Source organism: Lepidochelys kempii, chromosome 3 (genome assembly GCF_965140265.1).
Source record: "Lepidochelys kempii isolate rLepKem1 chromosome 3, rLepKem1.hap2, whole genome shotgun sequence".
Taxonomy (NCBI): Eukaryota; Metazoa; Chordata; order Testudines; family Cheloniidae; genus Lepidochelys; species Lepidochelys kempii.
Genome location: NC_133258.1, coordinates 5,992,204 through 6,019,424, shown reverse-complemented (window position 1 = coordinate 6,019,424; position 27,221 = coordinate 5,992,204). Strand labels below are relative to the sequence as shown.

General features: G+C 50.5%; 1 protein-coding gene across 7 annotated transcripts in view; it reads left to right on the top strand.

Moving 5' to 3' along the window:
* Positions 1-27,221, top strand: part of EFR3B (EFR3 homolog B) — a 153,394-nt gene that overhangs the window by 33,884 nt on the left and 92,289 nt on the right. Inside the window, exon 1 of one of the 7 annotated variants that reach the window (XM_073335566.1) lies at positions 1,608-1,624. The exons of 5 other annotated variants lie outside the window; for them this stretch is intronic. Coding sequence is in view for 1 of the 2 variants with exons in the window: in XM_073335561.1 (XP_073191662.1) it covers positions 23,970-23,991 (22 nt within the window). In the remaining variant the exon portion in view is untranslated. Of the gene's footprint in view, positions 1-1,607; positions 1,625-23,969; positions 23,992-27,221 lie in introns of those variants that run through there. One more of the 7 variants, XM_073335561.1, reaches the window with a different exon arrangement.

Here is a 27,221-nt window from a genome sequence, read left to right as displayed (position 1 = left end):
GTTTTTCTGTATAGGCATTAGGTGGTATGAGGTGATGTTTCCCCACCTCGCAGGGATGTTTGGGGCTTAATGTTTTTGTCCAGAAAAGAATCCTTGTCTGAGCTGTTTGGCTGAAACCTGCTGAAAAGGGCACGGTGGTGTCCTTGCGACCCTCGATTCTGGCCCCCGACCCTGGCTGTTGGCTGAGGACGGAGGAGCATGTGCCGGGCTTGGCAAGGCACCCTCTCCCTCTGCTTTCTTGGTTATGGCGCAGTGACAGGAAGGGGGTCTGCCGTCAGCGCCAGCCCAACTGGGGTAGGATTCCAGCTCCATCTCTCCAGAGGCCTGCTTGGTTCCTCGGAGGAACCGCACCAGCGGGTGGAAACAGACTGGGTGAAGCTGCTTGCTAATTTGCAGAAGCTCTCGCAGCATTTCTAAATCCTCAGCTCTGCACCTGCCCCGGGATGCCCTAAAGCTCTGAGTCCTCCAAGAGCATCAGCTGGTCATGCAGGTCTCCCACCCACAGGAGTGGCTGTTCGAGGGGCTGGGGTCTTGTTTGATGTTGGGATAGTCCCTCCCCACCTCCTCCCCGGGCCTGGGCACGGGGTCCAGACTGGGATCTGAACTCCGCAGCTTAGCTGCGGACTTATTTTCCCAGGAGCTTATAAGGGGGCACTTAACTCTAGACTGGAGACCTAGAGCAGCCATCGCTGTGGCCGGGAGCAGAGCACCCATGACCCCACTGGAGTCCCGGAGCTGCTAGTGCCCAGCACCTCTGGAAAAACCAGACCCAAAGGGTTAATTATGGGTATCAGGAGCCTTGGGGTCACAGAGGTTGAGGGTCTCCAAAATGTCACAGCTGACTCTACTGTATAAAATGCCATGTGGGACCTACCCCCTGCAGCTTGGGGACAGGGGGAAGGCCCAACTGGCAGTGCCATTTCATCTGTCTGATCTTAAAGGCCCCTGCTTCTAGGCTTGCTTGCCAAGCTTCCCTGTCCCATCCTATGACCCCTCCCTCTGAGATGGCACCATTGGCCAAGGCAGCGGTGCCGCCTGCCATCTCGGCTCTTCAGTTCTGGAGGAAGCACTTAGCTCTTACCAGACACAGCCTGCCTTACGGTTAGTGCTGGGCTAATGCCTTCTGCCCCTCCCAAAGCACCTGCTCCAGACTACTCAGTGTGCTCTCCTGCCCCCACCCCCCTGCCAAGCAAGGACTGGTGGGAAAATTGCAGAGCACTGCAGGACACACAAGGAAATTCTTCCGCACAATTCCCCAGATGTCACCACTTAAACTCCAGCCTGGAAGAGCACTGGAAACCAATTTCCTAGCTGTTGCATGTCCCTGTTGGCTGGAAGCGATCCAGGCCTGTAAATCTGTAAAGTGCTGTGGGATCCTTCTGGATGAAAGTCGCCTTAGAAATGCAAGGGATTATTGGTGTCTCTTTAATCATTTTACTCTCTCTTGGGCTCTAGCAAGGATTAGATATTTAATGCCAGGTGATTTTTTTTTTTTCCCTTTGTTCAGGCACAGGACTACGCTTTTACCATAATAGGGGCTGGCAGGGAATTGTCCCCCAGTGACCTTGGTGGTTTCCCTTTGCTCTTTTCTGCAGTGCTGAGCAGAGATGGTCGTAAGGATCAGGTGGGCATTCTCGTCCTGCTGTCATGAGGGCCGAAGTGACTGTCCTGCCTCCGATGATCTTGAAGGGTTGAGACACCAGGCATGGCTAGTGCTGAGTCACTCCGAGCAGGGTTCGCTAGTCCTCTTCCTTCTGCTCTGATTCCCAGATGCTGCGCTTACCCTCCGTTGTTAGACTCCGAGCTGCATGGTGGCTCCTCACCCATCTAGGCCCGTCCGCGCTGCTGGGCTGGCTGCAGTTGCAAATGCTTGAGGCAGGAGGCATGGACGTTTGGCTGCTCTGTATTCAGGAGCCTTTTACAGCCTCCCATGAGATCGCAACAGCCGGCCGTAGATCCTGGCTGTGCGTGGCCAGCGAGCAGCACCGATGCAGGAAGCAAGTCGAACGCAAACCAGCCTGCGGCCCAGGACTTCACCCGCAACGGGCATTCTCATCCCAGCAATGGCTGCCAGGACTTACGCTTCCAGGGCAGCAGTTCCCAGTGTTACCGGTGCTTTCTGCCCCAGGCTCTTTCTCCTTTGTATCCTGGTGCCAGCCCTCGGTGCACGAGCACCGTCTCCCACTGTGTGAGCTGTACCCTGCAGTGCGGCGTAGGTTGCTGCCAGTGCCGTCGGGCTGGGTTTTGGGGGAGTATCACCCTGTGATGCGTTAGATAATACGTCATAGGGGTTGCCAGGCACTGGGTCTGCACTCCAGTAAAATAACCCCATGGCACCAAGTCTCAAAGCCTGGGTTAATTGGTTCAAGCTCACGGTGCTTGGGCTGTGGGGCCAAAAAATGCAATGTAGACATTCAGGGTCAAGCTGGAGCCCGGGCTCTGACACTCACCCCCCCGCCCCCGTTGCGGGTTTCAGCTGTGGCCGGGCTGCGGGTCTTTTACTGCAGCGTAACGTGCCCTTAGTCTTCCAAACTGGGGAAGCTGGAACCTCTGCCGTAGAGAAGGGCGCAGCTCCGACTGCTGCATGAAACCCCCTCGTTCCCTTCACCAGCCCGTGGAACGTGTCTCCGCTCCTCCCCCACCGAAGTGGCGGGCCACGCAGCAAGCTGAGGAAATCGGCGAGACGCCAAGGACAGCAACGGAAATGGCAGAGCTGGTTTTCCGAACAGCGTTACCACAACGGCGCCGTGGGAACCGCGCCAACCTGCCGTGTTCTCGGTGCCTCTCGGCGAGTGACCTCCCAAGCCCAGCAGCGTGTGCCCCGTCGCTGGTGCCGTGCGACGCTCAGGCCGGCTCTGCCCCTAAAGCCTAGGTTGAGCTGCCGACGTCGCCCTGTGCGCTGCGGTGAGGTCGCGCTAACTTGTGCCGGAGCAGCAGCGGGGGGACAGAAGAACCCTTCCATCAGTCTTGCTACCGCCTCTCCAGGGGGGCGCTTGACGACAGCCGTGGGAAACCCCTTCCGTCGCTGTGGGAAGCGTCCACGCGGCTTGGCTGCCGCGGTGTAGATCTGCCCATCGAGGGCTAACGCGCAAGGAAATGACTTGTTTTAGTTGTGGCTGTAGGGCTGGACCGGCAGTCGGTGCCCAAAGGTCTTTCTCCTGTTGCCTTGGCAGTGAGGTCAGCTCCTCTTCTGGATGCGTGTCTCGCATTTCTGTAGGGAAGCAGAATGGCCTTTGGTTAAGGGCCGGGAGTCAGAAGTTCTGGCTTTTATTTCTGTCCTGTCATGGTCTGCATGCTGCACGTTTCCTGTGTGCCTTAAGAAAAGGAGGACTTGTGGCACCTTCGAGACTAACCAATTTATTTGAGCATAAGCTTTCGTGGGCTACAGCTCACTTCAGATGCATCCGATGAAGTGAGCTGTAGCTCACGAAAGCTCATGCTCAAATAAATTGGTTAGTCTCTAAGGTGCCACAAGTACTCCTTTTCTTTTTGCGAATACAGACTAACACGGCTGTTACTCTGAAACCTGTGTGCCTTGTAACTTACCCTGCCTTGTTTTCCCCTGGTCTCAAATGGAGAGAAGGCTAGTTACTGCCATGCAGCGGGGATGTGAGGCTTGATTCATCAATACTCGTAACGTGGGGAGGTGGAAAATGCTATAGAAGCGTAAGGGAAGGATTATTGTGAGAACAGCTCTGGTGTGAGGTGCTGGCTTGGGTGAGAAAATGTTTTTCACTCGTTCCTGTCCAAAAGTCCGTGAGGGTCGTTCTTCCCATTCCGTAAATGGAGAAACTGAGGCATGGAGGCTAAGGCCACATTTGCAAGGGCCCACTCATTTTGGGTGCCCATCTTGATTTTCAGAGGCTGCTGCACACCTGCAGTTCCAGCTGAAGTCGGTGGTTTCATGGCTCAAGTCAGACATCCAAAGTTAGTACATACTTTTGAAAACAGGGCCTTAAGTGACTTTCCCAAGGTCCCATATCTCACTGCTAGGATGCGGTGATCCCTGTGTGCCTTGCATAGCCCAGGCGAGGTGGGAGTCGATTGACAATTCAGGCTGCAGTGGAGATGGTCACAGGCTGTCAGGGTTGGACCTATCCTGCCTTACCATCTACCCTATTGCTCCCATCTATTTCTACTGTACCCATCACTGTGGTTTTTGATCACCGGCAGAAACTGCCGCCTCCCATGCGAGTGGAGCTGGAAAAAGACACGATCTCCTCTGAACCACAACAGCAACGGTGGAAAATCAGCCGCTTTGACCACCGCTGGAACAAGTGACTGCCATGTGGTGCGTCAGCACCCGCAGCCGAGAGCGAGTCATCGAGTCCTAGGCAGCAGGAATCTAACAACATGTTTTGCATTAACTCCAGAGCAGTGCATGGGGCTGGTTGGGTCAGCAGGTCAGGAAGAGGGGGAAGCAAAGTCTGACTTTATTTTCTAATGAGTTACTTTAGTGCTCTCGGAAGTGCGGACCTGATGGCCTGCTCTTCGATTCAGGCATGGGGCGGGCGGCAGCTGGGCTGGCTCCCCTGTAGAGCCCTCCATTGCATCTTGCTCCCACAAGGTAATTAACATACCTGCTATTCCTGTCTTATGCCATCTCCAGAGCGGAGGCCTTTGCTGTTCAGCTGGGTTGTGCCCTTACAAGACACTTGTTACGATACCTGAATCCACACACACTTCCCCTGGCTTTCAGCCCTCTTACAAATGCTTAACACATCATGGTTTCATCAATATGTTTGGGATGAACCCAGACTCAAGTTTTGAGCAAGCCTGGGCCAACTTACGTCTTCGCATTGAAACTGCAAAACTTAGGGGTTGCGGCCAAGTCCTGGGCATGTTTTGAATGAGAAACTCAAGGGATTTGAGCTCCTTAATGTGAAAAGAATAACTCCAATCATGGTTGTCATCAAGAGGATTTGAACCCTGGGCCTTCATTGCACTGAAGCACAGACTATCACTTGAGCTAAAGGAATAGTTCCCTTAGAGGGCAGCAGTAGAACACTATTTTCTTCTATGTGGAGTAGATAGTAGAGGTGGGAATGGAAACTAATTTTTGTGTGACTTACGTGAACTTCTGCTAACCAAGCTAGTTGAGTCCTGTGAGGCTACTAGACTTTTAACTGCTCCACATCGGTACTTACACTTATGGGTTGTTCCCTGTGTGATCAACACTGGCTTGTTAGGCTGGATGCCTAGGGTCTGATTATTTGCAGTATTCTCCAGGCTTTGGCCTGTCTCTGGCACCACCTGTCTGAGAATCTCACAGCACTTTGAGTACATCGTGAGCACGGATTTACAGCACCACGTGTGCGAAAGAGGTTTCATTATCCTCTTTTTACAAACAGGGAAATGGAAGCACAGAGTTTAGGTAATTTGCTCAGCGATGAGCAGGCAGGCTATGCTGTGCAGAACTGGGGAATAGACCCAAGATGTCCTACGACCCTGGTCTGGCCATTAACTTCTCCTCCAGGAGCAAGTTCAGGCTTGTATTCCTGTTCAGAGTTCTCGTGTCTGAACAGTTGTGTTCTCGTTCAGGGGTCTTTGTGCAGGCATCCAATAGCATCAGATGGTCCGTAATCAGGGCTGTGGTTTGGGCTCGGAGAACACTCTGTATATCAAAGAAGCAACATATTTATAGGAAGAGGCCTGCTCCTTTTATAAATCCAGACAATGTAGTAAGGACATACAATTAGAGGATCTTCTCCATCTGTTGGAGGATGTGCTGATGCATCAGTTTCTTGAAATATGAAAGCACAGTACACTTTGGAAAGTGCAAACAAGCTCTTTGGTGATGCTGGGAGCATGCAGCTACCAGAGAGCTATTGGGAAGGACACACTTGAGTTTGCTTTTGTTCTGGCTGATGTATCACAAGTGGATTGCATTGATCTGAGCCAGTGTCTTGCACGGGATCTACCGCAGCAGTTTTCTGAGGAATCACGCCGAGCCTTTGGTGGTTATTTCTGTAGTGTAGGCAGAGGCCCCCCAGTGTGGAACATGGCTGTGGCCCAGGGTTGTGAAGAGTTTTCTATTCCCTCTGTGAATAGAAAAAACTATGTAGTTACCAAGTTCAGGAACCATGGGTGAATCCAGGGAGATAACCGGACTCAAACATCATCTCATGTAGCCAGCATCCTTTTTCTTTCCTGACCCCACCGGGGGAGAGAATTTTAGCCGTGCAAACCCTGTGACCCTTGTAACATACCTCGTGCCCGCAAGTGCTCCCAGCTGTGAACGAGTGTTTAGCACCATTGCAATGGCATTTGCTGTGAGTGAGACTCCCCAGTGGGACCGCCTGCTCGGGGTCACTGTGCCATTGGGCAGTGCAAGTGTGGACAGAAAGCACTGCATTTCAGCTGCTTTGGTGCAATTGGTCCTCCCACAGTCCCCGTGTCGTGCCGTCGGTGACGTCTCTGCTCGCAGCGCTCTCGGGCAGAGGACAGATTTGATTCTTAAAACGTTTTACATAGAAGTGTTTGTGTGTCAGAGCTTGGGGGAAACAGAAATCCATGTTGCAACATAGTTGGACCCCATCCATGTTTAAACATTCCTTCCTACCCCTGGGGTGAGAACAGGGCATAAGGTGGCCGTGTTTTAGATCCTGTCCACATTAAACATGTCTCCACTAGCAGCTTCTGTTGGCCACAGGGTGCGGTTGTTGACAGTGGCTTGAATGCGAGCGTGGACAGGGCTAAGTACAGACTCTGACGGTGGAGACAAGGCTGTTGGGAATAGAACTGTGCTAGGTGCAGGCCTACGGAGACCTGTTGCTTGTGATTCTAAAAGGGGTTGCTGGACCGGTGGGGACAGGGATTTTTGGTTTGCATGAACTATGTGCAGAGCCGGCTGCAAAGCAGCAAAACTATTTCACAAAAGCATTTGAACTGTCAAAGCTGTTACCATTTTTGCAGGGTTCCAGCTGGCCCCAGTTGCAGTCTTTTGGGGGAAAAATCCATGATGGCAGTTTCTAAAAAGCGTTTTCTTACTGAAAATCAGATTGGGTTTTTTTTTTGGGGGGGTGGGGGCGTGAGAGTAAACAAAAAAGTATTGGGTACTTTTTTAAAATGTTTCATTTTTTTTTAAAATGGAGAAGATGGATGATGTTCTGGCTTTAGTTTTTGAGAAGGGCCTAGAACAGGGGTGGCCAACCTGTGGCCCCGGAGCCCCATGCGGCTCTTCAGACGTTAACATGCGGCTCCTTGTCCAGGCACCGACTCCGGGGCTGGAGCGACAGGCGCCAACTTTCCAATGGGCCGGGGGGTGCTCGCGGCTCGACCCCTCGGTCTGCCACAGGCCCTGCCCCCGCTCCACCCCTTCCTGCCCCCTCCCCTGAGCCTGCCGTGCCCTCGCGCCTTCCCCCTCCCTCCCAGAGCCTCCTGCACGCCACAAAACAGCTGACTGGGAGGTGCAGGGAGGGAGGGGAAGGCGCTGATCAGTGGGGCTGCCGGTGGGCAGGAGGCGCTGGGAGCGGGGTGGGGGGAGCTGATGCGGGGGCTGCTGACGTCTTACTGTGGCTCTTCGGCAATGCACACTGGTACATTCTGGCTCCTTCTCAGGCTCAGGTTGACCACCCCCGGTCTAGAACCTTTTCTGTGTGTGGAAAAGGGTGACCAGCTCCACAGCTGCTGTAGGTGGGTTAGCCTGCGCTGTAATCTGGCTACTGTGGCGTAGGTGAAGCTGTTAAGCCCTTTTTTCTGTACTGTATCTTTAAATTTCCAAGAGCTCAGCCTGTGTGCAGAGTCCAGCAGCCATGTGGTTCCTGCGCTCGTCGCAGCCTGCCACCGAGGAGGTGCACACGCTGTGCTCTCTCTCGTAGAGACTTAACTGGGGTTCCTTCTTGTTGTGGTTTCTTTTTAAATCTAAAATAAGTCATTTGAGGCTGAAAGTCTCTGCGGAAAAACATCCTAGCTACTGTGACCCTCGAGGGGGAAGGATAAACCCCTGTGCCCACTAGCCACGCTTGAGCCTTGCAATCTGTACCTGTATTTAGGATGCTGAGTCTTGCTCCTTTCAGAATAGGACCCTTAGACCATTGCTAGTATAGTCCTGATTCCAGTGTGGCCAGGGATCTGTTTGTACCTCCTAAGAGCACTGGGCTTTGCTTGGTCCATTCTGCGCAGGGATCAATCACCTGCAACTGCTTTGTCCCCGTTCCGACAGGACTTTTCAGTGTGGCTCCCCCGTTCCCAGCTCAGTCCAGCATTGCTGCCCCTGCTAGCTCAGTTGCATTTCCTGCCATTTAAGTGCTTTTCTTCCTTCTGCCATTTGTTGGGTAATGAAAAGCTTAAAGTCCGAAAACCACGCTCTTGGCTTTATGAATTTGCACCCCCAGTACGCCAGGCGCCTAATGAAATCCTGCATGGGTAGTTTACCTGGTGTACAAAGGACCAAGTCATCACCATATGATATTAATTAGGTAACCCAGCCATTATTTAATCTTTGTGTCCGTGTCAAAGCACCAGGCTGGGCGGTTAAGTGTAGAGAGTACCGGGCCAGATCTTTGGGTGTAAACTGGCATGACTTCACTGATGGATCTATGCTGATTTACACTAGCTGAGGATCCATCCTTTCGGACAGTGTTTCTCAACAGCTGGTCCCTGGACTGGCGCTGGTCCCTGAGATCTCCTTGACACAGGTTTGGAAGGCAGCAAGCCGATCCCTGGTGTCAAGAAGGTTGAGAGAAACTGCTATAGGAGATCAACCTCTAAAGCTGGATTTGTAAAGAGCAGCAAGTGGTTTAGGAGCACAGAACCCATTGATTTATATTAACGGGTCGATCCAGATTGGTGCAGCTCCAATGGAAGATGAGAGCTGTGGGTGCTCAATGCCTCTTTGAATCACGCCCTGAACGAGCTTCAAACCTGTCCCCAAGGAGCTCATGTTTGAGAGTTAATATCTCTTTAACTGGCTCCATCCGCATTGCGACCCTATTAAAAAGGGAAGGGGAAAATTAGATCTGGGCAAATCTGGGAAGGATTTGGGATTCAAGATCAGTTCTGAGCATCTGGTCTGTCGTATTAATTTAGATGGGCTATGTGGGCCCAAAGAGTCAGAGCTGTTAACGTGACTGTGAAAACTGTCCAACGTTAACGAGTATTAAACAAGGTTTGGGGTTTGGCATAAAGACCTCAGCCTGCTTAGCACCATGGCAAAAACACCATTAAACCTCCTTTTCGCCTTTTATTACAGATACAGAAAAGAAGGCAAAACAGTTTAAATGTCAGGTATTAAATAAAGAGACAAGGTGGGGGAGGAAATATTTTTTTCACCAGCAGAAGTTGGTCCAATAAAAGATATTTCCTCACCCACCTTGTCTCTCTCATAGCCTGGTGCCAACAGTGCTACAAACTTTGCAAACAAGGGTTCAGTAAGGCTTTCATTTTACCATCCCTTTCCCGTCAGATGAAGAGAAGTTTTAGAAGGAAAATCCCGCCCCCTCCCATCTGACAGTCTCTTTGGTGAATTAAAGATGGTCATGAACTGTCCTCTGGGGTGGGGGGGAAGAGCAGAAGTTTAGTTGAGACAGGCTGGAGCTGTGGTCATTGCTGCTGTTAACGTCCGATCCATTTCCTAGAGCACACAAAAGGGGAGAGTCGCAAAGAGAGAATATGCAGCTTCTGGTTCTGGCTGTTACTTGCGGCCTCGTTGCTGGCACATCACAGGCCCAGCCCGTGGTGTGAACAGCCCCTCTGAGACCTGGCAAACTGGAACCAGCATGGAACTGTTCTTTAGGGCAGTGCTTTTAGTGGCTTCTCTGGTCACAGGCTTACAGCAGTGTTGGAAAATATACAGCTTTGACTGGCTAAGCCAGACTCTGATTAGAGAGAAGGAAAAAGGAAGGGGGAAAGGAAAGAAATAATAAAGTAGGGAACATAGGTGCTGACTCTGTTGGTGCTCCAGGGCTGGAGCACCCACGGGGGAAAAATGGTGGGTGCTGAACACCTACCAGCAGCCCCCCTATCAGCTCCTCCCTCCAGCCCCCCAGCGTTTGCTGCCCCCCAGCTGATCAGCGCCTCCCCCTCCCTCCCTGAGCCTCCCACCCGCTCTGATCGGCTGTTTTGCGGTGTGCAGGAGGCTTTGGGAGGGAGGGGGAGGAGCGAGGCACGGTTGAGGCGGGGAGAGGTGGGGTGGGTGCAGGGCCTTTGGGGAAGGGGTGGAGTGGGGGCGGGTACTGGGACAGAGCTGGGGGTCGAGCGCTCCCTCCTCTCCCACCAGCACATTAGAAAGTCGGAGCCCGTGGTAGAGAAGAAAAAGGACACTTTGGGGATTGGGGAGAACAAAAAACTCGCATCCAAGACGGTATTTGGGATTTAGCGGGAGGTGGTGGTGGAAGCTGGGTCCCTCTGGCCTCGCCTGGTCAGGACACCTCCCAGGCTCAGGAGGAAGATGGCCCAGCGATGTCCCAATGGATCCTGGGGGCCCGGGAGATAGTGGGGTGCAGCCAGGATTGTAAAGCTTGCTTCAGGGGTTGTTGGCAGACAGCTGCTACTTCTGCTAGTTCCACCCCACCAGCTCTTTTCTTTAAGAACTCGGAAAGGGAGTGGTGGGCAGAATTTTGTTGTTTTGACCACCAGTTAGGTCTAATTTCTGACACAGCAACTTGAGTTCACTGATCCACAGTCCCACACTTCTTTTGTTCTCCAGGCATGATCTTAACACTGTCCTTGACTTCTATCCGGAGGCCTTTTTATTTGGACTAATTCAGTCTGTCTCTCCCTCTTTCACTTTTTTCCCATCCACATTTCTTCTTCTTGTGACACTTTATAAACTTTTATCCACTTTCCCACAGTTCAGCTTGCCCCGGGGGGTAAATCAGACTGCACAATGATTACAACAGGTCTCCCGTGCAGACTTGATATTGCAGATCAGACAAGGAGCAATGCTTAGCAAATGAAAAACCTGTCTAACGTTGGGAGCAATTCAGCTAGAGTTCTCACAACACAAAGCCAAAGGGGGTTATTATGTAGAAAGCCAAGTTATGAGCCGTGTATCAAGTGTACGTACCCTTACTGTATGGTATGTGATATACCATATAATTCAGCTCTTTGTCTGTGCAGCTGGTGCTGTTGTTAAACAGTCCCCAATAACCTCTTTCCTTCCCCACGCCGACGGCTTAATAGAAAGTGCGTTTCTCTTCTGAATGGTGAAGCTGAAACGCTAATAACAAATTAAGGCTAACGAGCAAAACCCCCTTATACCGAAGGCTTCTGGGGCTCAGAGCAAATAAGGATGCTTTCAAAGCCAGCTACAACGGATCTCTGTCTTTTTCAGCATCTCAACTGGATGCTGTAGCCCCAGGGTTTGCAGCAATGCCTGCTGTCCTGATGGGTGCTCCTTGTGTTTGATCCTGCAGGGCGCTGAGCACCCTTGGCCCCCGTTGACATCCGTGGGAACTGAGCACAATCAGCATCTCTGAAAGTTGGGGTGCTGATGTTCTGACACCTGGGTTTGCAAAAGCTGGCCGTGGTTTGGGGAGCACTCTGGGATCGGTTCAATATGAAAGGCGTTGGCTGAAGAAGATATGTGGCCTGGGGGATAGTGCAGTGGACTTGGAGTCAATAGAGCTGGGTTCTGTACTCCGTTCTGTCGTGTGACCTTGGGCAAGTCACTTCCCCTGTATGTGCTTCACTTTCTCCATCTGTAAAATGGAGACACTGAGGATACTGGCTTCTCTCTGTAAAGTGCTTTCAGATCCATGGGTGTAAAGCAGCCAATGAAAGCCAAGTGCTGTTAATCGTCACGTTTCTATTATAGGGCTGGAGCACTTCACAGAGAACAACCCAAACTGATTATCTGTGGTGTCTAACAAAAGTGTCTTTAATCTGGATTTTAAAAAAAACCCTCACAAGGATTCTGTTTATGTAAAAAGCATCAGGAACTGATTCCTGGAAGCTCAGAGTGGCAAGGACTTCACTGTGTCTTTGGGGGCATGTCCGATATCTGCCAGCTGCTGTTCTGAGTGACTGACACTAGTGCAGAGGTACATTTACCACACGGCAGACTGTGAACTTTCCTGTGCATATCAAACCCACTTGCATGCAAGTTTTGCTTTGGCAGTATCCCAGGGTGACCCTGCAGAGAAGACAATAGATAGCAGGGGAAAGCTGTTGGATGTTTCAGTCTGTCCTAGGCGAGACTTGTCGGCTCTGAGTATGTCGCTGTAACTCACCGCCCACGAACGGTGCATGGAAGCGACAGGTGGGGCCTGTGCTGCAGAATTCACATCTGGATTTTGAATGTCAACCCCAAGTTTGGGTGTGTTCGGAATCCTGGGGCTTGGCTGCAGCCCGTTATAGATACAGGAGCCACTTATGATGTTCAGCTCAGGATACAGGTGTGAATTGTGACCCCTCTCCCTGCCCCCGGCAAGGGTTGCGAGGCCAGATGTGCTGGCATGTCCCATCTCTAATGCAACTGGGAGGAAGAAGGGATTGTGATGGTGGATTTCCCCCCCCCCCCAAATTTGTCTGAATGGGGGGATAGTGGCCCCAGAGCAGACCCTGCATGAGCCACAGACTTATCAAATATTCTGGAACCCTCCCTCCCCCCATCTCTCCGTAGTGATTCCAGACAAAAGTCTCTTTCGGATGGATTCCCCCACCAATCTCTGTCTCCCAGCTGCATCTTGTCTAACTAGGTGGTAAGGGGACTCCATAGTCAGGGATCTACCAGCCACCGCTCTGCTCTGGAGCCAAGTGCATCGCTCCTCTCCTCTCCTCTCCTCTCCTCTCCTCTCCTCTCCTCTCCTCTCCTCAGGGCTTCCTTTGCACCCAACTGGCTTAAAGTGACTTGATTTAAGTGGATAAAAGCAGCCTGGTATCTCAAAGTTGGTAACGGCACAGCAGTTCCAGCCACGCGCCCATGCTCCTGTAGTTAATGTGATGTCAACATCTCCTCTGGAAAGCACATTTGCAGCGGTTTACAGCTTGGCTGTAAAATATTATGGCCCCACCCACCCCTTGGCTTGCAGTTCTTGGCATCGCCACAATCCCCTGACCAATGGCTAATTTAAGTTCTCAGCAGTTCTTCCACTTCCGTGGTGGAGCCAATTATTCCCTCCAGGCAGGACTTTGCTTTCCTATAGTGCCTTATGTTTGCAGATAGAAACGTTAATAAATCCAGCTTTGCAGCTTCCCCAGAGAGGAAGGTCATGATTATCTCCACATCATAGACAGGAAGCCGAGAAGGTAGTGGGGTGTGTGTTTAAATCAGAAATAGGCTGAGGTGAGTTGTGCAGAACTCGAGATTTTGAAGGATCAATTAATTTTTAACCTGCTGAGTCAGCCTGGCTGTACCATCTGTCTCTTCTCTCTACCCTCTCTGTCTATTCTATGCTGTCCCACTAGGCTTGGAATGGCCTTCCTTGTCCCCACCCCCACCACGTTCTGTAGACTTGCATCTTCTGCAATGTCCACGAGGTGTAACTGACACCAACAAATATAGCAAATTTAAATCCATCCTTCACTGGGCTTCCCGTCTTCTCCATTTAACCTTCTGGATTGGAGGTGGTCACGTCTGCATTTTGTGTTGGGTGCAGCTCCAAGCACGCTGTCTGCCCCTAAGGCATAATAAGCAATCCTAACGCAATGACTTGCCAAGCATCTCACAGATGGCATGAGTCAGTGGACCTATATGGAGTAGAACATAAGGAGTAAAATGCTGGAGCATGAAACAGAGGAACATATGGTATGTCCTCACACTTGAATCAAGATATCGGTGGAAATAATATAGAAGGTATCCCCCCATATGGAAGTTTCAGAGCTGCTACTTTTAAGGGAAAGTGTTTGTTTGTTTTGAATCTGGTATAATGCACTTAAAGTGCATTATACCAGATTCAATCCAGATTCCATTTACAGAAGTAGCTCTGAAACTTCCATAAGTGGTAACACATCATACTAAAGTCCTCTAGAACTTCATTGGGATGACACTAATTGGATGCTATAGAAACTTAATAAGGTTCTCTATAATGTTACTTTACATATTTATAAGGCTAGATCCTCAACTCATATAAATTGATGTAGCTCTTTGGAAGTCAACGTACAGTAGCAGTTGAAGATCTGATTCACTAAATTTATTGTCTGTCTGTCCTGTTTACCTGTCCAAATACCTATCTGAATATCTAGGGAATTCTCTCTCTATCTCACACACACAGGACTTTTTGATCCACCTTTACAGAGCTCCATGGGGATATAATTTTCTATGAAATCCCATAGGATTTTTTCTATAACTGATTATTTGTTAATTTTAAAAATCTGGCATTATTTCCCACTTTCCAAAGCCTGTCCTTAATGAAGGACACCGTCAGATTAGTGAAGCTTAGCCTGGATTTTAAAAATCACGTTTTTTATTCCTTGTTCCTCACTATCTTGAAAGGTCAAGGATGGTTAATTAGTGGCAGTGGATTGCCTTTAATTATGTTGTGCCAGCAGTGTTCTGAATATGCCATCTCCTCTCCTCTGACCCCTCCCCTTGTGCATTGCAGTGAATGTATCCTATTAAAAAGCCATTCATAATGTAATGAGTATTGTGCATCCAGCACCTAGACTGTAAATGAGCTATTTCATTGAACAGGATGCTAGATATTGAGGTAATAACACCCAGCTCTTATGTAGACATTCTCATTGGTTGATTTCAAAGTACTATGCAAAGAGATAATGTTCACTATCCCCATTTTACAGTTGGGGAAACTGAGGCACAGAGCAGCTTGCCTGAGGTCACCCAGCAGGCTACTGGCAAAGCTAGGCTTAGAACCCAGGTCTCCTGGTTCCCAATCTCATGTTATATCCGCTAGGCCACTTGGACTATTGCACAGAGATTGGATCAATCCTCTGGGTGGTGAACTAGCTAGAAGTTCCTCCAGTCTAATGCCGTCTCTGACAGTGACTTGCTCTGTAGCCAGGGGCAAGTCATTTAATCTCTCTGCCTCAGTTTCCCAGCTGTAAAATGGGGATAATCTTGCAGGCTCCATCCTGGAGTCCTTGAACCAGGAAGAATGGCAGAATCCAGATCTTATCTCCCTGCATGGGCTGTTCGGAGGATTCTTTAATGTTTGCAATGCCCTGGGAAGATGAAAAGCATGATATAAGTGCTAGATATTATTATTTATTATTATTAATGGAATTCCTGGTGCCCCAAGGGAGCCCGGATTCTAGTGGTCCATACGGGATGGGAGGATTAACCCCTCTGAATATCCTTTGCACCTTGGAGCCACAGCCTCTCTACATTTGGTGTCAAAAATCTCCTGTCTCTCATGAGGGGAACGAGGGGAAACACACAAGGGCACACCAGGGAAAGCATCCCTATTGGACAGCAAACTCCAAAGCCAAACAATGATACCTGTTTGATACTGAAAACAGATCGTCCCTTGGAGAAATCCCAAGTTATGGTGTCAGAATTATTTGGGAGGGTGTAGGTGAGGGGCATAGGAGGGCAGAAAATGGGTCTACTGTACACAGGACTGGTACTGGGTATGTAACCCAATGCACTGTCCATTCCTCTCCATTCTAGCCAGAACCGACCCAGCCCCATTCAACCTAGTGTATTCTGACTCCGCTCTATGCATACGTTTTCCATGACAGTGCACTTGAATCTAACCAAGTTCAACCCAGTGTGAACCAATGACATCTAATCCACTGCCTTCCAGTCCCAATCCCAACCCAAATGGACATTCTCCTACCCATCACAAGTCTATGTGAGGCTCTGGAATTCAACCCAATGTAACCTCTCACAGATCGCTGGGCAACCAATGTGACCTCAAACACCCCCAGTGCCACCCAAACCAATCTCAACCAGCACAGTGCAAATGAACAGACCATAATTACACAGGCCTGGGCAACCCATCCCCAGCCTTACTTTGGTGCTGTCCCATCCAGCTAACCCCAGCTGTAGCTTGCTGAGCACCTTTGTGGGGTATCAGGTGAGAATAGAGTGCTGGGGTGATACCCACCCAAGGCACATGCTGCCGATTGCGGGAATTCCCCATCTGGGCTAAGAGAAGGTTTGTTGTGTGAGGCAGTATCCTGAGACATCTCTGCTCCATTATTAATGGAAGGAGAACCCCCAAAGTAGAGAACAAAACAACCCCGTTTAGCAAATCCCTTTCAGCAGCTTCCCTAGCAGAGCCGCTGGTATGTGATGAGCTGATCTTGTTCTTGACGGCGAAATGAAAGGAGGTTTTTCCGCACTTTAGAAACCCCGCTCCCTTGATGCATGGTGTACGTGACTTGTGCTACTAACCATGGCTGCTGCTTACATGGCTATTCAAAGGGCCAGTCAGGAAAAGGGCCTTGGACAAACAATCGTATGATAGAACCATGCTGAGCTTCCGGGCAATGTCGCCGTCTGGTACGGCAGCCAAGCCCCTTCATCTCTGTGGGGTGTGTTTTTAATTCTTCTTCTCTCTGAAGATGCAAAGAGCGGGGCTTGATTCCAGGTCCATTGAAGTCAACAGGAGCCTTGCCACTGGCTTCAGCCAGCTTTGGATCTGGCCCAGTTTGAAGAGGAAGCGTCTCCTTGGCACTTTACTACTGGGAACATTTGCTTATAGCTCGAGCCAGGCTAAATTCTCAGTCCCACCCCCCAGTATGGATACAGCCTTTTCTTAGGGCCATATCCTGAATGGCATTCAGCACCCAAGTTGCAGGTGCTCAGCCCATCTTGGGATTAGGCTTTTCATTTACAGAGACTTCCAGCTGTGTTGTTGTTGCAATCCTCGTGGCTGTTTTAAACTTGACTCTAGATGTCTGGACAGATCCTCAGCTGGGGATAAATTGGCACCGCTCCACTGACCTCGATGGAGCTGCACCGATTTACAGCAGCTGAGTCCATTGTCTCTTTGTGCTGGGAGGAAGGGAAGGAATCCACTCCCTGGGGTGGATGGAGAAGATACTGTCCTGTTGCAGTCTTTAATTTTTTACAGTTTTAAATTGGTGGCGTCCCCTCTTACAAGCTGCTAAATAAAACCCCAGAGAAATACGCTCCAAACGCCCCGTTTATATTTTACCTTGTTGCTCTTCCTGAGGGAACACACACTTACACCGGGGAAAGGCAAGGAAGCAAGTCCACAAAGGCATTTGCGGAATGTTTCTCTGATCACCAGCTGTGGGGCTGATCCGACAGCTGCTAAAATCTACCATCTCGCTGATGGAGCCTGCCAAATGCTTGTCAGTGGTTTTTTTTTTTTTTTTTTTTTTTTTTTGTCTTCTTGCTGCACTATTGTTCTGAGATCAATTCTCTGCCCTCTGTTCTTTAAACGGCCTGAAGATCATTGCCTCTATCTTTCATCCTACGCTGGGATAGATAGATAGATAGATGGTCTCCTCAGCTGACTCTAATGCTCAATGAGTTGGCTAGCAGAAGGCACCCATTGGAAAGACATCACTTTCTTTTCTACTGACTTGCTTAGCAGTTTATCTCCCTGGCTTGGTGGAGAAAGAAACCAGTGTAGCGCGAGCTTAGTTTTTTCCTAAGACTCTCATCAGACATGTAAACTAGATTCTGCTAAGCAGATTTAGCAGACGGCTCTAATTCAGCCTGGTTTAGGTTTGGCATTTATGGCAAGTATTAGGGGAATGACCTTCATGGAATATGTGGTTTCATGAATGTTTTGCAGATTTATTTCTAATTCGAGTGCCCTCATTTTGTGTATGGAGTTTACCTAATGCTATTCCATGTGGTGTTCGGACACGGATGCTTTCGAAATTGGGGAGGAGAGAGGCTAATGCAAATGGGCACTAGGTCAAAGCACTGATGATCCATCTGAGGGCTGTCTGGTGGCCATCCGGTGAAATGGCTTGCGGGTCTGAGTACAGTTCTCGGGAGACAGGGAGCCCATCACAACCACCGCTATCACAGTTAGTATTGTTTTGCGTCCCTGTCTTGGCTGGATGTTTGGTGGCCACATTGATTTTTGGTTTCTCCAGAGTGAAAATAATATAATCTCTTTTTTTCATGTTCTTCATGCTGAGGGACAGCCCCTAAGTTGGTGTAAACTGGCCTCCCTCCAAAGACTTCAATGGAGCGATGCTGACTTGCACGATTTTAGGATCTGGCCCTCAAGCGTCTGTTCTGCATACAGAGTCCATGGGAGTTTTGCACGCAGTTCCACGGCACGATTATAGCCCATATTACGTGCTAGACACCCTCATGATGTGTGTGCCAGAAATGCTAAGGGGGGGGTCTCTGCCTGTGGCGTACAATAGTTAAGTCTCCTGTGTTGTTTTGGTCTAGTTCTGTTCGTTGGGTTTAGCGTATGGGTGCCAGGTGGTGCTGCTGGCCTGTGATGTACAGAGGTCAGACTAGATGATCCAGTGTGGTCTTACAGTCTGACAGACCCCCCGCTACGGCGTGGCCCCAAGGGGGTGAAAGGAGCAGTGGCTCCAAGGCAGTCTCTCTGAGAAGAGTGGGACCAAGGCAGTGGCATTCCCCATTCTCCACAGCTCTGGAAGCCCCTCTGCTTGAATGCCACTTGGCGAGGGTTCTCCGGAGTGCCAGCTGGAGGAGGAGCATGGCCAGGGTAGAGCAGCGTTATGAGGCATCCCAGGGAGTTTGAGTGGGAGTTAATGGGGGCGCTGTCACTATTGATTCTCTGCCATCCTCAGGGATAGGGGGTGTGGGCATGGAGCCAGTGACAGTGTGGTTATTGGGAGCTATGTAGGATGGCGAATAGCAGATGCCCCATTATCCAGAGCGTTTTCCTGAGGCCCTCGGACATGTACAGTCAGAGGGATGGGCTTCCTGCCCTCTCTGTGGCCTCATAGTTCATGTCAGTGTCCCAGGAACTCTGCAAGCGGCCTCTGCCTCTCCATCATAACTTCCAGGTGTGTTCTGCAGGTGGGAGTGATCATGCACTGCATGTTTGAGTCAGCGTCACTGCCTGGATGGGCGCGGCAGTAGGTCTCCAGTCCGTTCCCCTGCATCTGAGCCGGGTTTATCTCACTCTCTCTAAACCATCCTCAGGCCTGATGGGATCCTTCCACGTCCCGCCGGGGCAGCTAGCGGCCCAGGAACACGTTCTTCTGCCTGGTATACTGCTTTCCCCTCTGGAGAAAGGCTTGTCACTTCCTGTTCTGCCCTTGCCATCAAGTGACACTAATTGGTCCCTGCCCACTTCAGAATATCCCTGCTCGCATCTTTGCGGGCTGTTCTCGTACCTCCTCCATCCTGTTTTCTCTCCGGCGAACATGCCCCGTCCCGTTACCTACTCCTCTGAGGACTTGTTTCCCAGCCCTGGTGCTGCTGCCGTTGATGATTGGTTGTTCTCTGATTTGTCTGGCTTCCAGAGCAGAACTCGGCGCTGAGGCCCACTTGGTGGCAAGTGGAGTAATGTAATTGGCTTTGCTTGTTTTTCCACCCGGCCATGGCCCTGTGGCTGTCCTCCCCTGGCCCCATTGTGTATTTGCATCTGATTTATTCCTTCCTTCGTGAGCCACTTTCCATTGGCCGGTGATGAATCTCATTGCGTTCTTGCCTCTTCGAGCGCATCAGAGCCATGCGGTGCTGAATATCCCGTGTTCAGAGCTGAATCCCGATTAGTTCGAAGCTGGAGCTTGGGAGTTTGAGGCTTAGTCAGGTCTAGGGTTTGGGTTAAGGGACACTGAAATTGTGGACGCTGTTCTCCCCAGGGCTTAGCCCCATGGGGCCGAATTCTGTGTCTGATCGCTTGTGGGATTTCTGCTGTCTCAGATAAATCTTGGGAGATCCGCTGTCCTGGCGAGCTTCCCGCTAACATGGGTTGCAGCCAGGCTGGATCCGGAAAACAGGTCCCTGCTGGTTTTGGACTTTTGCCCAGTCTCTAAACTAACAGGCGCAAGGTTCAGTTCCACACACACAAACTTGCCATGTGTGAAGTTCTGAGGGCTTCAGAGCTCATTTTAATATCATCTTCCCAAAGCTTTGTCCTCTTCCCCAGCTTCTCACTATGTATGACTTTGGCAGGGGTCTTTTCCACTGCAACCTTCAATTCCTTACCGGAAAACCGGGATTAGCATTGGGTCCAGGCTGGGGCTCCTCAGGACTCTCTTAACACTGGCTATTGAATCCATTCCATAGGCGTCCTAGAACGTGCATTTCTCTGGTATCCGTGTGAATGGCTTGTGGAAGACAACACTTCCTGGTGGTGGGGGATTGGAAGAGGGGTGGAATCATGCCCTGCTGCATCTGTTCTGTGAATAGTCAGAGGGCTTCTGTGTCTCCAGGGGTATTAAGGCAACACCTTTGGCCGGTACAAACTGCATTTTGAAAGCTGAAAACATTCCTCAGCAGATGCAACCAGATCCAGGGCATAGTGACGTCTGGGACTAGTGAGCTGTTCGGATGCTCACCGTATGTGCCCAGATAAACTACTGTGGGGTGACTCTGTGCTCGGGGTAGGAAGCTGTTAACTCTTGTAGCGGGCTGTTGTGATAGAAGTAATAGGACTGGCTCCCCAGCTGGGCTAAATTTCCATACCCCCCCAAAGACGTCTCTGCAGCCCTGCTGATTTGCACCAGGTCCCCGAGGAGGGCAGACTTGAAGTGGCTGGAGTTAGGGGTGGAGCAATCGCCCTTTCGTGTGAAGAAGCCGCATTCGCTGGAGACCGGTATGTCTGTGTCAGTATCTGTTGTTCAGACTGGCCAGTTTCTTTCTTTGCTCTAGAGAGGAAGTAGTTTTCTCCTGAAGTGGAGCCCTGGGGTTTGCCCTTTGTCAACAGCAGAGCTGGTTTCTCACCACATGGAACTGCAGCAAGCCACAAAGCATGGAGACCGATTTTAGAAACAGGAAATGTATTTAACAGGTTTCTAATAAAGAAATAGCTCATGCAGGCACCAAAGCAGCGAACTAAAGGCTGTAATCCTGAGCAGTGTGTTTTGGGGCTAAATGACCATAATTGTCCTCTTAGATCAACGTTCTTGGCACTAAAACAACAAAGCAGAAGTTTCCTCTTACCTTAGCTTGCCCCAGGCACAAACGCAGACAGAATCTCCTGTGTTTTACAGCAATGGTCGTGGGGAGTCACTTGCAGGTTTAAACTAGTGTAAACGGTGGATTCTCTGTAACTTGAAGTCTTTAAACCATGACTGAAGGACTTCAGTAACTCAGCCAGAGGTTGTGGGTCTATTACAGAAGTGGGAGGGTGAGGTTCTCTGGCCTGCAATGTGCAGGAGGTTGGACTGGATGCTCATGCTGGTCCCTTCAGGCCTTAAAGTCTTTGAGTCTGGAAAAAAACTGAGTTTATCAAAAGAGATTAATTCACCTGGGTTTAACTGAAACTACACAGCGTGAGACACAAATCCGTAGAAGCCCCACCCACCACCGAAGCCCTTCCTGCAGGATATCGGGTTACATAGATGACATAACTAGGACACGAAAGCTTATGCTCAAATAAATTGGTTAGTCTCTAAGGTACCACAAGTCCTCCTTTCCTTTTGGCAAATACAGACTAACACGGCTGTGACTCTGATAACTAGGACAAACTCTCGCTGGCTCATGGCAGCCTAGTAGCAGGCTACTGTTTTGAGCAGCTTTCATGGGAGGTAGGACATCTAGTGCTCACGTTTGTGGATTGACCCGAATCCCGTCTCTGTCTGCCTCATTTCCCCCATCGGTAAAAAGGGGATAACTCTTCGTGTACCCCTTTAAAGACTTTATGATCCTCTGCTGCAAAGCACTATGCACGTGCAAGTATTTGTGCTACTCCCTCTCTCCCGGGTTTGCATATACCATGTAACCTGCTGGTGCGTCCCGTGAGCTGTGAGAGGCGTATCCTGGGCCAAGGAGTAAGAGATGCTGCATCGGTAGAATTCCCCTTCTTAAAGTGCTTCAGGGGACATGGGCAGGGAACTAAAGCCGAGACTTTTGGGGCTTTGTGACCTAAGGGCTTGTGCTACGTGGGTGTCTTCAATTATGGTCCCCCGAAGCAAATTTGGACTTCTCAGACAAATGTTGAAAAAAAGTTTGGGGATCTTCTCCCATGGTCATTATGCATCTCCGTAACCACAGTGTAGTTTACTTGGACAGGATCAGGGTGGAATAGCAAGGAGAGCTGCCGGTCAGGATTGTGGCACATCAGCAGAGCTGTGTGTTTTGGGAGCAGCAGGAAGGGGGAGGACTGGAATAGCAGGGTAGGGTTAGAAGTAGGGTTGCCAACCCTCCAGGAATTAAAGATTATTCTTTAATTAAAGATTATGTCATGTGATGAAATCTCCAGGAATACATCCAACCAAAATTGGCAACCTGAGCTAGAAGTCCGATTTGAGATGCACCGTAAGAGGCTCATGAGTGGATCCAGCACTGGAATATGGAGGACAGGGGCAGGTACTGTGGGTCAGGATAGAGGAGCTGTGTACAGGAAGCTTGCCCGCTGTTTCCCAGTACTCTCTGTCCCTCCCTTGTGTCAACATTCAACTCCTCCAAACAGCAGAGGAATGCATTTCATTTTCACTCCTGCAGTTCCTCTGCTGTTTTTAGGCTTCAGCGTAGAACAGGCAAAACGCCCCCTCCGATTGACCGTGTGAAACACCAGCAGAATAAATCATCCTCCTGAAGAGGGTTCTGTGGTGTTGCAGCCCAGATCCTTCTGCTTTGCTGCCATCCAAGCTGACTTGGTGACTCTGCACATTTGCTCCAGACACGCAGTAAAAGCTCACCTTTGACTTATTTATTTAAAACACTGCTCGCTGGGCTGGCCTCCTGAGATGCCCCTCTCCTTCCCTGTGCTGCTCCCCGGGGGAGGCAGCAGGCATGCAATCTAATTCAGCCTCTCGCCTCTGCTTTGGCAGGGACGCTTCTGTTTCGCAAGAAGTGCATGTCAGCCCATCAGACGTGGTCTATCGATGTAGCGGCTAATAATGGTCTTATTTGGTTGTTTGGTTCTCTCTGCAGCGGATTTGTGTGGTGAGAGCCCCCCGTTGTACTGGACAATATGCCACCTGGCTGGAGGTACCTTTCTTAGTCCTTGCTTCAGGTTCATTATATGCCAATAATGGAGATGCATGTAGGTGTCCCTGCTGCTGGGCTCGACTCTGATCTTACTTCCATTGGTGTGTAGCTGGAGTAGCGTTAGTACCATATTCTCAGGTCAGGTAGGGCTTTCTAGGTCAAACCCAGCATCTTCTAACCAATAGCCAGCTAGTGCAAATCGGAGAGCGCTGGTATCATGTTCCCATGGAGATGTACCCGGTCATTGTTACGGCAGTGACTCGGAGTGAAAAGTACCGGCAGTTAAGTCCCCAGTACCCTCCCGCCCCTTCCCCACTTTCTCCTGTCCCCCGACCTTATCAGTAATAGTTTGGGGTTTTCTGTCATGCCTGAACAGAATAGCTTTTGGGATCGTAACTCGGTTGAAGCGAGGGATGGGAAGGAGAGACAGATCCCAAACAACGAGAAGAGAGGTGACTAGCTCCTGAATGTACAGGAGTCCCTTGACAATGAATTGGATACTTAATGGAAATGGTGCCCAAAAGAAACTCTGAAAGGAAACCTCCCTTTTCATGGAACCCTTGGGGTATCTTCTAATCCTGAGGCAGCTTTTTGGGACTAGCCAGTGTGTAAGAGCTTGGAGAATCCTACAGCCCACCTGGCCTAGGCATGGAGCTAAATTCACCACTGTCCTCAGAATAGGTGCAGCTCAATTAACGTGCCAGCTGTTTCTGCCAGTGGAGAATTCAGTCCATAGGAAGGAAATGCAGCCAGAAAAGGTGATTTTAAATAGACACCATTGAGACCATTTGGTGGGCAGCACGTTGACAAATCTTGGGCAGCTGCATCCCAGAGGCGCCTGCCGGGGCACACAGCTTCCTGCTAAGGCATTGTTCCCCTGGGCGCAGTGAGATGAAAGTGACTGTGGTCTGGCTGACGGCTGACTGCCTTGGCTGTTGGTACAGAGTGACACAGGATGGAGATGGGCTGTCCTTGCTGTCTCATGTTGCTGCCCAAGGGCTAGAGATTTGCAGTCCTCGATCACAGCTTCACGATCCAGCCCGGGCAAATGGATGCCGCAAGTAAATCAGGTTTGGGACTGGGAGACTTTTTGTGCCTGCCTAGATGCTGCGTAGTTAGCTCTTTATCGGCCTCACAAGGTTGCGTGGGATGCTGCTGCTGAGTTCCTTTCATAGAGATTTCTCTGCCTCTTGCAGAAGCTTCTGGTTGGTATCCCTGCCCATCCCCCAACCCGCAGTGCAGCCTCTTGTGTTTCGGTTGTTGCTGATCCTCTGCTAACAAAGCAAATCGGACCAAGCAGTTTCTCTAACTATTTTGTAAAGGCCTGGAGTTTGGCTTACATGAAGCTCCGGTCCTGCCAGGGCCCCTAGCTCTGGGGGCTGATCCAGGACGGGAGAAAATGTAACACCGTGGTCTTCTTGCTGATTGTAATGAAAAGGAGCATGGGAATTGTCAGCATGGATCACAGCAGGGGGTTGACCTAGACCCATGCCTTCTTTCCAGCAGCTTCAGTGGAAGGGGCAAAATAAAATGAAAACTTTGCCGTGGAAATTTCCATTGTACTTAGGGGAAGTTTCTTCCTAGCCCCTCTCAGTTCATGACCTGAAGCACTAGTGCTTATATTAGAGCTCACTGGAAATTTTCCATCAAAACTGTTTTTTCCAGTGGAAAACGGGTTTTCGGCTAAACAAAATTTTTTTGCAAAAAGTCTTACTTTCTGCAGAAAACTTGATCTTTAATTAAAAAAAAAAAGCCAAAATGTTCAGTTTCTGGCCCAGCAATTGCAATAGGAAATGCTGCCTGGATGCCTCTTGGGAGTTGTAGTTTTGGTGGCTCAGGCCCCCCTTTCCCCCTCTGGCTTGGGTCACCCAGCTGGATTACATCTTCCATGATGCACCATGGCAGCACGACTAGAAGGTGGACCATGGTGCATCATGGGAGATGTAGTCTGGCGTAGAAGTCCATTCTGTAGAGGAGCATGGTGGCCTGAGGCACCTGAACTATGTCTCCCATAAGGCCTTGGGGTGGGCATTTCTGAGTCAAACTTTTTGGGTTTGGGGCAAAAAATTTAGTTTTCAGCTAAATTGTCATCAATAAACTGAAGTTTTCAGTAGGCAGGAAAGTATTTGCCATACAGCTGTGGTTTATATTCCTTACATTTTTTTTTATCCTATCTAGTGGGTCTGTGGAGTTTCTCCTCATTTATAAAATGAGCTTTAATGATGTTGAAGATGGACAAATTTCTATGTCCTGTAGGTCTGAAGTTAAGCTGGACCAGGCAAAACCTAATCCAGGGACTCTTACAGTATGGCTAATGACTGTTTCCATCGTTAGCAAGGAGGATATCCAGTGAAGGCCCCCTGTGCCATCTGCACATGGAGGTGCTCTAGGGGCTTGAACATAGAACTGGGAGCCAATAATGCCTGAGTTCTGATCCCAGCTCTGCCGCTGACTTGTCCTATGGCCTTGCGGGAGTTACTTTGCCACTTGGTTCCTCAGTTTCCCCATCTACAAAATGAAGAGACTGACTTATCTCACGGGGCCTTGGGAGGATTAATTCGTTAATGTCCGTGAAGTGTGTTGAACTAGTCAAGCGCTAGGTAAGGGCTAAGCCTGATTATGCAAATAAGGCTCAGCCCTCTGGATCCTGGCAAGATGCCAGTGCAGCCCCCCTGGTGGGGAAAGCTTGGATGCCCCTGAGATGAAAGAATAAAAGAGACTCTGCCGTCCCCACAGTGTGATGCCTGGCAATGCAGGCAGCGTACAAGCATGTCCCTTCCCACTGGAGGGAGGAAGAGCAAGGGGAGGGTGGAATTAGAAAGCCTGGAAGACAAGAGTTATAAGACCTGCTGTGAATTTTTGGACTCCCATTGGCTCTGTGGAGACATGACAGAAACCAGTGTGCATTGGGGAGCAGGTAATTCTTGTAAAACTCATCAAATCCTCAATGAAAAAACCCTGTTTATAGGGGGCCCGCAAATATGTTGCGGGGAAGGGGGAAATGCTTGCTGGGGTTATGTGTGGAATTTTATTCTGTTTGGGCTGGGAGCCTGCACCCAGCACCATGGTATCTGAAGCCAAATGGCAAGGGGTGGTGGGGCATTCAGCGGTGTCACGATGACAGGGCAGGGTGGGAGGGAGCTTTTCAAACCTGCCCTCTATGCTATAGCGCCCATCACAGGGGTGGGGTGAGGATATAAACACAGTCAAGAATGTGAGGTGATTTGGGTGATGGAGGCCATGAGATAGGATTGGGCGTGCTGAACATAAGCCCTATACTGCAAATGGAGATTTCCCCTCTAGTTCAAGTGGCAGGGGCCTGGGATTTTGGAGCGGGAAGCTCTTGCGTTTATCCCCCCCTGTTGCTCTGAAGTTCTGAGTGTCTGCAGCATGCAGCGGAGTGACACGGGTGACTGGAGCTCAGATTTGGGAAGTGGTGCTCTCTCCAGACACATCTGTTTGCTAGGCACCCGCCTCCGCATCGCGGGGCTGTTGTTCCATGGCGCTGACTGCAGTTCCTGCTACTCTTGCCAGGGGCTGCTGCCAGGAGCAGGCCCTGTGCAGCCAAGGCCTCGCCCTCCCTGCCCCCAGCGATGGGGCATCAGCTGGGTAAGGCGGTCCCGGGGGAAGGGGTGGGGGTGAGGACGGACAGATCCCCGGAGAGCAGCCTCCTTCCCTGCCAGGGAGGGTAGAGGGAGCTGAGGCCTGGGAGGTGTGGAGGGAACAGGGGCAGAAGTCAGAGTTGTTCCGGGAGGGGGCGGCTGCCATGTACCAGGGGAAGGGGTTAGGAGTTAGGGAGCAGTGCTGGTGGCCGGGGGAAGTCGGGGGGGCCAGGCCTCGTGCCAAAGGGTGGGAGAGGGAGGTCTGCGGAGCCGCGTGTTCGGTCGCCGGCACGGCCGACTCCGCCCTTTGTCTTTCTGTGGCAGGTCCACTGAGTCCCGTGCGTTTCATGGGGCTGGGTCTTTCGTAAGGTAGGATTCTTATGGGGAGATCCCACGGCACTTCTTGGGACCATAGGGGTTTGCCCGGCCACCCCACGGTTTGTAGCATGCTGTGTGCCTGGCCCTGCCTGCCATACGCTCTCCGCCCTCAGTAGCTGCGAACCAGTGGTGGTGGGTGAAGCCATCCCTCTACCGGGATATTAGCCAGTACTTCCTTGCATTGGCAGGAGCTGCTTGTGACGGCCACAACCCTGCCTCAGGGAGGGAGAATCCACTTCATATGATGATCGGGGCCGCACAGGAGAGGCAGCTGGCTTGCAAGGGGCTCGATCCGTGCACCCGGCACCTGGCTGCACCCC